The sequence below is a fragment of the Rutidosis leptorrhynchoides genome, chromosome 2, assembly GCF_046630445.1.
Source record: "Rutidosis leptorrhynchoides isolate AG116_Rl617_1_P2 chromosome 2, CSIRO_AGI_Rlap_v1, whole genome shotgun sequence".
NCBI classification, from domain to species: Eukaryota; Viridiplantae; Streptophyta; class Magnoliopsida; order Asterales; family Asteraceae; genus Rutidosis; species Rutidosis leptorrhynchoides.
The window spans coordinates 376,662,431-376,674,982 of NC_092334.1; the positions used below are offsets into that span (position 1 = coordinate 376,662,431).

The 12,552-nt window shown below is 33.2% G+C and overlaps 2 protein-coding genes across 2 annotated transcripts; both read right to left on the reverse strand.

Annotated features, from left to right (window-relative positions):
* Positions 1-3,639: 3,639 nt before the first annotated feature.
* Positions 3,640-5,114, reverse strand: LOC139892080 (F-box/kelch-repeat protein At3g06240-like). Its single transcript, XM_071875114.1, has one exon. It carries the CDS (start codon positions 4,911-4,913, stop codon positions 3,819-3,821), a length of 1,095 nt encoding a protein of 364 aa, XP_071731215.1. The 5' UTR covers positions 4,914-5,114; the 3' UTR covers positions 3,640-3,818.
* A 3,500-nt stretch (positions 5,115-8,614) lies between these two features.
* Positions 8,615-9,718, reverse strand: LOC139889009 (F-box/kelch-repeat protein At3g06240-like). The gene has a single exon (XM_071871985.1). It carries the CDS (start codon positions 9,716-9,718, stop codon positions 8,615-8,617), a length of 1,104 nt encoding a protein of 367 aa, XP_071728086.1.
* Positions 9,719-12,552: the final 2,834 nt, after the last annotated feature.

Sequence of the window (12,552 nt, forward strand, 5' to 3'; positions counted from 1 at the left end):
TATTCGTGAATCGTCGAATATAGTCAAAGGGTAATTGATAATATGAACACAATTCAAAATTGTTAATACTTCAACATAACAGACTTTGCTTATCGTGTCGAATCATAATAAGATTAAGTTTAAATTTGGTCGGAAATCTCCGAGTCGTCACATCTATAAGGTAATCTTAGAACTGAATATATTTATTGTTTCTTTTTTTACTGTTTAATTTATTGTCTTTCAGATAGTTGCATACAATAAAATTGATTAGATGCATAGTTGTTATAAACGTTTTGTTCATCCGGACTTCTTTCATTGGTTTCTTTGTATTTTGCAAAGATAAAAGGTAGAAGGTTTTCCCTGTTCGTGCTACCCGGGAGGGCGAGTAATCCGACCACGTACTCTGATGTACGCAGCCCAGCAGGATTACTCCTTGACTGTTTCCAACCCATCCTGGCCACCACTAAATATTCGCTCTATACGGTATTCGAACCTGAGACCTCTTGCAAGGAACTCAGGGCCCCAACCACTGAGCTATCTAGTGATGGTTAAGTTGTTACAACTATGGGACTCGTGTGAATGAGTTTACACAACATTCAGTGAACAACATTTTAAACTGACTGATCAGATTAAATTGTAACTAGATGAAAATTTGAGCTGCATAAGTGGATAGGTGCGGTATTCGAAACTAGTAAGGAACTAATTCTTATGGTCTGATTTTGTTTTGCTTAAAACTGAAATTCAAAGTGCATCTTTGATTTTTGCGTTAATATCTTTTTCATATTTCATAAAGGCAATACAATTTTCTTCTATACAATGACTTGATGAACACATTGGAATTGTTCTTGTGAAACCTAAAGAGCGAATTATTTTTAGTTTGATTTCAGCAAATACATGGTCAATGATGTTTTTGGTGTTGTTGTGTTATCAAGAGGGGTATGCAATCGTTATGTGAAACTTTCTGGATGTTTAGACCTGAAGTTTCTCTTTCACCACATTTAGCTCTGCTAAAAAGAGCAGAAAAACATTGTTAAAGAAGTCACTGACTAGATCTTTTAGCCGAATTCCTTCACCGAACGTTTTTGGTTCATGGATGGTGGACACTGCGTTGATTTCTGCTCGATCTAAAGGTATTTTAATGTAATAATCTTCCTAGAAACTAAACCAGTGGCTAATATGTCTCTGAAAACTCAAATGCTCCCAGTGACTTGACAGATGAAGAGAAAATTTTGGATAACAATGGAAGCGACTTTTTGGTCTGAAAACAATTATTAGGTGATCTGGATTTCGAAGATGATTTCAGCTCTGAAGATATCTACGTACCATTTAGCAAAAATTACCAGCCTATCGAGGAACCCTGGCTTGTAGAATCTTATGATCTCTTCAGATACGGTTAGATTGTTCAATCATAGAAGCTTAAAGCAACCTAATTCAGAAACAAAATACTATGTTGAAGAACGGTGGTTACCAGTTGAAGCTGCCAAGATAAATGTGGCCCCACAACTTTCAGACAAATTTACTGTTGATAATTTGGAAAATCAGAGACCGGTTAACGAGCTTGAGGGAATTTCAAAAGATTTGTTTCTTGATGATGAGGTTAGTGTAGAGGTAGGAGGTTTGCAGAAGACATCTGTTGATACATTAATATTAATAAACTCGTCTTTATGTACAATGCAAAGGGTTGCTGTTTTGGAAGATGAAAATTTGAGTGAATTATTATTGGAACCTATAAAAAATAATGTACAATGTAATAGTGTATATATAGGAGTTATCGCAAAACTAGTTCCACATATGGGTGCTGCATTTGTAAACATCGGATACCCCAGAACTTCACTAGTCAAAATTAGAAGTTATCTAATGACATTTATATTTCCTCCATTTTCTCATCATAGAGAACCAACTATTTGCTTTCAAGTCGATTAGCCTGAAATGAATGAATGAAAACTGAAAAAACCGAACTGAATTTGAACTCAGTTTTCGGTTTTTTTTCTTTCAAATCCGGATTTGGTTTTTGATTCGCTTTTACTTTTTCAAATTCGGTTTACCCTAAAATGAAATTCGACTAACAATATATTAAATTAGTAATATATAGACAAAAAAACAATTTTAAGATCAAAAGTCAAAATTAAAATCGATTTGTTATGATTATTTTGGTTAAATTATGATTTTTGGGGTTTTTTAGTTTTAACTGAAAACAAACCGAATTTGAATTTAGCTACAATTTCGATTATGAAACTGAATTCGGTTTCAGTTTATGTTTGCCTTAAATTTTCAAAATCGAACAAAATGAATCGAATAAACTGAGAAAATCGATAACCGAACCGTTAAAGACTCCTAGCACAAAGATCGGTTGATGGCTCCTAGCCACTGATAATGAGAGCATACTTAAATTGGAAGAAGTGGAATCATAACTTAAAAGTCAATATATAGAGACAATAGCTGACTGCATATATAAAACCACGTAAACCATTCATACAATTAACTCTTGTTTTTTACTTGTTACTTTTGGCATTGTTGTATGGTTGTCAATAAGAAGGAAATTTGGTAAATCCACTTCAATAACAAAATTGATTGGAGCATACTTATCATGAATGTCTTGTTCATCAGGGCATCTTTCATTGGTTTCTTTATTATGAGTTCCATGGCATCATTAGTAATTGTAACATAAGCCATTTCAAGTTACATTTGTACTAATTTTAGATCAAAACTATGGGACTCAAATCCAATCAATATATCAGTGTAGCATACACAACTCAGTTAACCACATTTTTAACTGAATGGTCAAATTTGATTTGAAACTAGTAGATGAAAATCTGAGCTGCGTAAGTGGATAGGTGCAGTATTAGAAATTAATAAGAAATTCAATTCTATTCAAAGTGCACCCTTGATTTTTGTTTTTAATATCTTTGTCATTTCCCACAAGGGGAATACAATTTTCTTCTGTACAATGACTTGATGAACACATTGAAATTGTATTTGTGAAACCTAAAGTGCGAATTATTTTTAGTTTGATTTCAAATGGTCAAGGATGCTTTTGGTGCAGCTGTGTTTCAGCAACTACATGGTCAAGGATGTTTTTGGTGTAACTGTGTTTCAGCAAATACATGGGGCTAATATTACATATCTACTGTATTGGAAAACAGACAAAACTAAAAGAAATTAGCTAAACGATGTAGAATGTCAAGGTTCTACACGCAAGATTAGGTACTAAACAGCATGTACTTACATTCCCGTTAATAGTTATTTTTGACATTACGGGTTAGTAACATATTTTTATGTATTAGAAAAGACTCAAGCTCATGAAATCAAGTAGTCTAGCCTGCACATTTAATTGAGAAACGCAGTTCATGCAATCAAAAAAATGAATACCTTAAAACAAAGTCTGATGCCATATATGGTTGAAAAGTTAATAAGCTGTCTGTGAAAGTGCATAAATTTCCAAATGAATCTATCCTGCCTGTTACAAGCCTCTAAGGATTCTTGTACGTATTCTTAGTTCAGGTATAAAGTCAAACATATTTACATGTTTTCATTGAATCCAACAAAAAATAAACCTGTGAATGATATTATCAGAAAAGAGACATAAACAAATGAAATAAAGTAGCTGCACATTTAACTGAGGAAAGAAATCATGCACTCAAAAATAGAAAAGTTAGCACCTTGAAAGAAATTTAGATGGCAGATATGGTTGATAACTTTAATGTGATGCACTTAACCAACATCTAATTTATAAAAACAATCTATAAACTCATCTTAACCAAACATCAAATTTATAATCAAGCATCGTACTTCATAAAACTGCAACCAGACACATTACTGAAATAAAAACAAGTATTGGTCTAACGGAAACGTTCAAGTGATTCAAGGCTTTCAACATACGTACCAGCAACCATGAATTCTCCTGGGTACCCTTGAACTGTTACACTTGTGGATCTTCCTTCATCCATATTGTGTATAACAATTCCATTTGAACTATTACCCAACAAAATATCATGATTGTTGACTTGAGCAAATAACTCACAATCCAGATCTATGAAATTATAAATGACACAAAGTTCCGTCCAAGAATTAGGAACCCCATACTCCTTCATCACCCATAATTCATAATGAAATTGATCACAGCGAACAACAACTAATTTCCCACCAACAGCACAAAGCTTGGTACTCGCAGCTCGAATACACTTAAATGAATCAGGCAACTCGATTTCATGAAATTCTTCGTCAGCTAAACAAAAGGAAGCAATAGTCATTGTAGAGAGTGTGTTTCTTACTACCCAGTGAAGTTTATTGTTTAGGAGTACCCCTGGACATAGATGATCATGTAGTTTGTGAGGGAAATTAGGCAACTTGTTCCATGAATTGTTACGTAAACTATACACTTGTGATGTGCAATTAAGATTCGAATCTGAATCTGAAACGGGTTTATAAGATATGGAGATTACTCTATAATCATCTTTAGAAGAATCATAACCAAATCCATATATTCCAAAAGAACTTTCTACACCAGAATCTGGAACTTTTCTTGACTTTCGAGTGGTTGGATTGACAAGATAGAGGTTATCATGTATATCGTTGGCTAAAACAAGCCCGTTGCAAGACCCTTGTATCTCAGCCCATTGTCCCTGGAAATTCAGATTCAAGCGTTTAGCAGTTAGGGTTTCAGGTGAGGTTTGGGTATTGAGTTGTTTTATACCGACTGAGCAGAGGAATTCGCCATCTTCGGGAACTAAAATCATGTGGGTTGGGTCAGGATTGGGGTTGGTTTCGGTGTAGTTAAGGGTATGTGTTCTGATAAAATTGTGACTTGAAATAAAGGAGCACCATGGTTTTGAAACGGATTTAAAACGGCCTAGGGATTTAGGTGGTAATAAAAGTAGAATTGCTTTGACAAGGTCCGATGGAAGGTGGTTTTGGGTGGAAATTGGGTCCGACATGATTAAGGGAGGTGTTAATATAAGACGCAGATAAGAAAAAAGAAGAGGAACAAGTATGGTTCAGGTGATCTTACCTCTGCCGTTACTGTTAGCAACCGTGCTCACCGAAAATCGAGAGGCAGTGGAGGATTTCAATCTGACTCAAACGATGGTTGGTGTTTTAGGGTTTCATGATTCCGTTTGGAGTGAAACTAGTTTGGACTCGCCTGTATCTAACAAGACAAGAAACAATTTGGACAGGGCTCACTTGACTTAAATATTAGTTGTGGACCAATAATGATCTTGGCCCAATTTGAAGAGAAAATTTGTTTTGAAATGCTAGCTTGACAAATACTCCTAGTTCAGTATACTGTAGCTCGTTTTTTCAATTGTATACTGTAGCTCGTTTTTTCATTTAAATAAGAAGAAAATATTGTTTTTGAAAAGAGGTGATTCTCGCACATTACTTTTTTTTATCCATGTGCATTTTTGTCTTATGAAATTACAGTTATGCTCCCAAGAAGTTAGAACTTATATTATTATTGTAAGTATAATTAAGGGTAAAAATAGGTAATTCGGTGTATATGGATCAAAAAGTGGTGTGTGAGGATCACCTCTTTTTTTTGAAAAATGTCACTTACTATAATTATAAATTATAAATTGTAATTATATATATATATATATATATATATATATATATATATATATATATATATATATATATATATATATATATATATATATATATATATATATATATATATAGTGATAGGATCAAGAGGGAAGTAACCAATCGGGGGGAAGCGGGGGAAGCAAAATCTTTTTTTTTTGTTTTTTTAAAAAACTTTGTTCACGAACATTATAGATTGGATGAAAATATGAACATTTAATAAAGACACTTTGTGATAAATATTTTTATTTTGGCGGGAAAAGGCTCGAAAAACTAATATATAACAATTATCGTGTTTTTCGAGCGTATGTTGAGGTTTTAGATATTAGGGTTTAGATATTAGGGTTTATAAGGTTTAGATATTAGAGTTTAGAAATTTAGGGTTTAGGGTTTAGATTTAGGGTTTAGATTTAGGATTTAGATTGAGTTTTTAACACGAACGGTTTAGAGTTTAGAGTTTAGAGTTTGGTGTTTTGGATTTATGAAATAAACCCAAAACACCAAACCCTAAACCCTAAACCCTAAACTCTAAATCGGACTAAATTTTACTTCACAAAACATGAAGAAAAAAAACGTTAACATTCTTCACGAACAATATTATCTTGAATGTTATTTTTGTCGATCGTTTTTGCGCCTGTCTTTTCTAAATGTTCATATTTTCGTGTGATCTTGATGCCTGAAAAAAAATTCCAAAAAAAAAAAAACGAAACAAAAAAGAATTTGCTTCCCCCTGATTAGTTACTTCCCCATTGATCCTGCCCCTATATATATATATATATATATATATATATATATATATATATATATATATATATATATATATATATATATATATATATATATATATATATATATATATATATATATATATATATATATATATATATATAGCGATGGAATCAAGAGGGAAGTAACCAATCGGGGGGAAGCAAATTTTTTTTTTTTTCATTTTTTGCAAAAAACTTTGTTCACGAACATTATAGATTGGATGAAAATATGAACATTTAATAAAGACACTTTGTGATAAATATTTTTATTTTGACGGAAAAATCCTCGAATAACTAATATATAACAATTATCGTGTTTTTCGAGCGTATGTTGAAGTTTTAGATATTATGGTTTAGTTATTAGGGTTTATAGGGTTTAGATATTAGGGTTTAGAAATTTATGGTTTAGGGTTTAGATTTAGGATTTTGATTGACTTTTTTAACACGAACGGTTTAGAGTTTAGGGTTTAGGGTTTGGTGTTTTGAGTTTATGGAATAAACCCAAAACACCAAACCCTAAACCCTAAACTCTAAATCGGGCTAAATTATACTTCACAAAACATGAAGAAAAAAAAAACGTTAACATTTTTCACGAACAATATTATCTTGAATGTTATTTTTGTCGATCGTTTTCCCGCCTAAATAATAACATTCATCCTGAAGTGTCTTTTCTAAATGTTCATATTTTCGTGTGATCTTGATGCCTGAAAAATAATTCCAAAAAAAACGAAAAAATTTTTTTTTTGCTTCCCCCCGCTTTCCCGATTGGTTACTTCTCCATTGATCCTACCCCTATATATATATATATATATATATATATATATATATATATATATATATATATATATATATATATATATATATATATATATAAAAGCCAAAAAAACGGCAACTACAATGGGAGAGAAGGAGACGTCTCTGATTTTCAATTGTCGTTTTAGAAACAAAAAGTCAACAAAGGGCAGCAAGTCAATAAACGTAGACAACACGTATAAAATTGGGCCTTGGCCCAATGGTCTAATTCCTAGTTTATTATACTAGTATTCAGATAAAGAACCACTTAAATAAATAAATAGATATCGTGAAATACTTACTCGGTTGGTATAAATGGGCTACCTTCGTTAATCTGATGAAAGGTCTAGATGATGTCGATACTATCGATTATGAATAGAATGAATATTGATCCTTAATTCAAACTTTTAGAAGACTATGCTTTAGGCATATTGACCGATAGTAATGGTTCCTAGATTAATCTTGTATTGCCTTTTGTTTAGAATTTAAATATTGGACAGGGCTCAGTTGACTTAAATATTGGTTGTGAGCCAATAATGATCTTGGGCCAATTTGGAGAGAGAATTTGTTTTAAATACTAGCTTGGCAAATAGTTCAGTATAGCTAGTTTTCATTTTTGCAAGAAAGAAAACATCTTCTTTAGAAAAGCATCACTTACTTGTCTCTTTGTTCCAAATAAACTGTCCAGTGTTCTATTTTTGTTTGTCCCAATTTTATTGTATTTTCCTTAAATAACTATTAAATATCATTAAAATTTCAATTATATCCATTTTAATTTAAGAAATTAAACTTTTAAAATAGCAACTAATGTATTAATTACTCTTTATAACTACATTAAATAAAGACCAAATTAGACAATTCATTATTATATCTTAAATCCAACAAAAATTAAAGCGGACTGTTTTTTTGAGACGGAGTGAGTATTATATTTAGAGAAAGAACCACTTAAATAAATGAATAGATATCGTGAAATACTTACTCGGTTGGTATAAATGGACTAGCTTCGTTAATCTGATAAAAGACTTAGATTATGTTGATACTTTCGATTAAAAATAGAATGAATATTGATCACCGGATTCGAACTCTTAGAAATTATGGTTTAGGCATAGTGACTGACAATATGATTCCGAGATAGGTCTAGCAAGGTATTATAGACATAACGAGAGGGACTACACTCCATTCACATCGTTAGGCCAAGTCCTACTTCACCCAATTAAGTTTACAATATCCACATTACCATTCAAAAAAGAGAATGAAATGTCCTACATTAAGGATTAACATTGTAAACAAGCTCCAAGTTAATAGACACTTCTTATGTTATATCATCAGTCATGACATATTATATATGAATTAAAGACATCGAGGAAAAGGAAAACATTCAGTTATAAGGGATAGACTATGCAATTTGATGCACTTAACTTTAATTTGAAATTCAGGTCTTATTCAGATTAAGAATCATTCGCCCTTTTTTGTAACTAAAAACCAGTGGCGCTCTAACGGAAACGTTCAAGTGATTCAAGGCTTTCAACATATGTACCATAATACTCGAATCCTTCTTGGCACCCTTCTACTGTTACATGTGTGCATCTTCTTTTGTCCATATTGTATACAATAATTTCATTAATTTCCTCCTCATTGCTAATACCTAACAAAATATTCCTATTACCAATTTGAGCAAAGCTCTCATAATCTGGATACCGGTGGTCATTAAAGATGCAAAGTTTGGTCCAAGACTTAGGATCCCCATACTCCTCCATCACCCGCAATTCACTAACACCTTCATCAAAATACATCTCATCCCACAGATCAGCAACTAATTTCCCACCAAGAGAATGAAGCTGGTACCACTTATCTCCGTCATAATCAATTGAATCAGGAAACTCGATCTCATGAAATTCTTCATTAGCTAAGTTAAAAGCAGCAATAGTCAATGTTGAGTGACTGCTTCTCACTATCCAGTGAAGATTATTGTTTACGAGTACCCCTGGACGTAGACTATGATGCTTATGTTGTTGGTAAGAGGAATTAGGCAAAATTTTCCACGAATTGTTACGTAAACTATACACGCTTGAAAATTTGGAATTAGGATCAGACTGAGAAACGCCCTTACAAGAAATGGAGATCACTTTATAATCATCAGTTGATGAATCATAATCAAATCCAAATGTTCCATCAATACTTTTTCCACCCGAAACTTTCAAGGGCTTTCCTACGACTGGATTAACTAAACGTAGGTTACCATAACGATCATTGGCTAAAATAAACCCGTTGCAAGACCCTAGTATCTCAAAGCATGATTTTGGTAAATTCATGCGTTTAGCAGCTACGGTGGTGGGAGTGGTTTGGGTGTTGAGTAGTTTAATATCGAGTGAGTAGAGCGGATAATCACTATAGTTAGGAACTAAAATTAGGTGTGTGGGGTTAGGATTGGGGTTGTTTTTGGTGTATTCACGAATATGGGTTTTGATAAAATTGGGACTGGAAATGAGTGAGTACCAATGTTTTGAAACTGATTTGAAACGGCCTAGGGATTTAGGTGGCAGAAGAGGGAGAATTGTTTCGATGAGGTTCGGTGGGAGGTGGTTTAGGGCAGACATGATTTGGGAAGAAAATAATTGGGAAAATTGATTGAAAATGCATTAAACTTTCACCAAATTCCTATGGTATGTATTCAACTTTCAAAGTTTCTATTGTATGCGTTAAACTATTTATTTTGTTCTATTATTGGTAAGCTACCTGCTATATATTCTCAAATAATCACTATCATTAGTTTGAGTTTTCTCAAAAAAAATTTGAACATCGATTGGAATCACCCGAGAGGGACTAAACCACCTATTGCGATCATCTCCCGTTTCGACTATGCCGATGCAGCGATAATAACCCCGCCCCCATCGCTGCCCGGTAGGAAACCTTGAAACTGATCCAAGGGCACGACCAAGTAAAACCCTTTACACCCCCTCCCCCCCCCCCCCCCCCAAAATGATATGGAAAGGGTGCCATGGGTGGATACTTCACGGCAGAGATGAAATTGTGTTTTTAATATGTAGCCAACTCGGGTCGAACTCCTGACCCCCTAAAGGAGGCATGCCACCAATCGCTGGAATCATCTATATATATATATATATATATATATACACACACTTAGATTCATGAACCCGTGCGTTGCACGGGTACTCATCCGGAAATATTATATAGTATTTTGCAAATGTATATGAAATAACGATATTATACGGTCATTGTCGAAAGTACTGTTGTGAATTGAATTTGTAAAGCATAAAGAATACACATCACCAAAATGTTGAAAACATTTGTTCATACAGTTATTCATAACACAAGTTTAAGTTATTGATTGTTGTAAATATGAAATAGAAAAACGCACGCTCTTTATAGCGGTAATTGAATAAACATTTTATGCCAGGCTTTATCCGATTTTCTTTTCGAAAACGGGTGAATCCATAAGACACACAAAGGTTTGGTTTTTTCTTCGACTTCTCTTGTTTCAACCTCCATTTGTACTTTCGTTTATCCAAATTGAAGCACGACACTCTTTTACCAATACATAGACCGGGAAGTAACATCAATTCGTTTGGAAGACGCTACAATAAAAAAACAAAAAATAAAAAAACAAAAGAGTTATATAAATATATAACAAAGCACAATATTGAATTGTATTTCAGTAATTAGCAACATTATTATATAGTAGTAGATGCGATAAATACTTTAGTCATTAATATCCTGAGTTTATAAATTTTAAATAATAATATATTAGACTTACCAACACATTACCGCTGGGTATGAAAATTTCACAATTCCAGACATTCACTTCTTTTTACAATAAATTTAGCCGAGCCATTTTAGCCATCACACAATTTAATAAGCATGAATTTTCACAACCATCTTGGTTATATATTAGTAGCTCTATATTAAGTTATTTAATTGCATAAAAAATGAGACAATCTGATATGACTGAAACAGAGGGTTTTATTCGTGCGATGTCGTTAGGTCGCAAGATGTCAGAATCAACTGATGAGAGTAGCGAACAGTGGTTTATTATTTATATTTTGCGAGGCCTAAATTTACTTTTGACTTTCTAATGGTAGAAGGTGTAAGTTAACCTATGGTCGTGTTTTTGAATGGTTTAACGAATTGAAGATCAAGTGGATAATTGTCTTTGGTTAAATTACCTGAGTAAAGGATAGTAGTTTGTTTTAAGCTAATAGTCCTAAATGCGAAAAAGTAATTAAAGTGAAAGGAAATCTGGAGTATGGAGATCAAGGAAATGTTGACCGAGATATTAGTTTGGGCTAGGAGAAGGTAATTATGTTGATGTTAAAGCTATGATTGGAATGGTGTAGATCTGGTTGGATGAGCCAATTACACAGACCTACTTATCTCTAAACTCTCAGAGTTCTGGTTGAGTAGTGAAAAATATGTTACTTGGTTGTAGAATTGGAAGGTATCTACACCTCGGAGGTTATCTTCAGTAAAGCACTAGGTTTATTAGTGAGTTAAGTTCTAATCATAGCCCTCGTTATCAGTTTAGTTAACTGAATAACAACGTGCCGTGTTGATTGAACACTGATCACAAATGGAAGGAGTCCGTCCGATTAAGTTGACAAAACCTTAAATGAAAACTAACAACCATTTCATTATACTAATGAGATCATACCAAATCAAACATTATACAGCATTACAGTTGATATACTGAAAGTAAAGCAGATAGAAACCTAGCAGATACCTAAACAGTTGATATGATATAATCCTAAGGCAACAATTAAACAAGAACATGCAATAGTGTTGGTTGAATGTTGGTTAATGAACTAAACGATAAAGTTAAGTAGGATGATTAACCAAAGAATATGTTTTGATGATGACACATACATATGCTTAAGTGATGACCGACATCTTAACATAAAACACGCAAGGTCACTAATCCATACTTTATCTTGCTAATGACCAAGTCAAACATAGCTTAAAGAATAGAATTAAAGATCAGCAAAATACACGGTCAAGATACGTTCGACCGCATAGCCAGCCGTAGAACCCCAAACTGAATTGCAATGCATTTTTATGAAAACAAGTTGCACGGTCGCCACCACGGTCAACTGTTGTGCGATCGTAGTTTTCTCTGTCACCACTTTTGACCAAATTAAGTTTGACTAGTTCCCGACATCTATAATTCATGAAACCTTTCTCAACATGCTTAGAATAGATGCCTTCTCCATACTCAATTGAGTTTTGGTCATAAAAACACTAATCGTGGTTAATTACGCCTAATGACATCTTAATGACAAATTAACCAAGATTAGGCATAAGACATAAGTGTTAAACAATAACTTGTGATCTTAAATCTTATCTAGACATCCTTAGTATGATCATCAAGTACCAACACACTTAAGCCAATGTCACTAGAACAATAATTACTATTAAA

Excerpts from the sequence above, each read along its gene's own strand:
- LOC139892080 (XM_071875114.1), bottom strand. The coding sequence starts at position 4,913 with ATGTCGGACCCAATTTCCACCCAAAACCACCTTCCATCGGACCTTGTC.
- LOC139889009 (XM_071871985.1), bottom strand. The coding sequence starts at position 9,718 with ATGTCTGCCCTAAACCACCTCCCACCGAACCTCATCGAAACAATTCTC.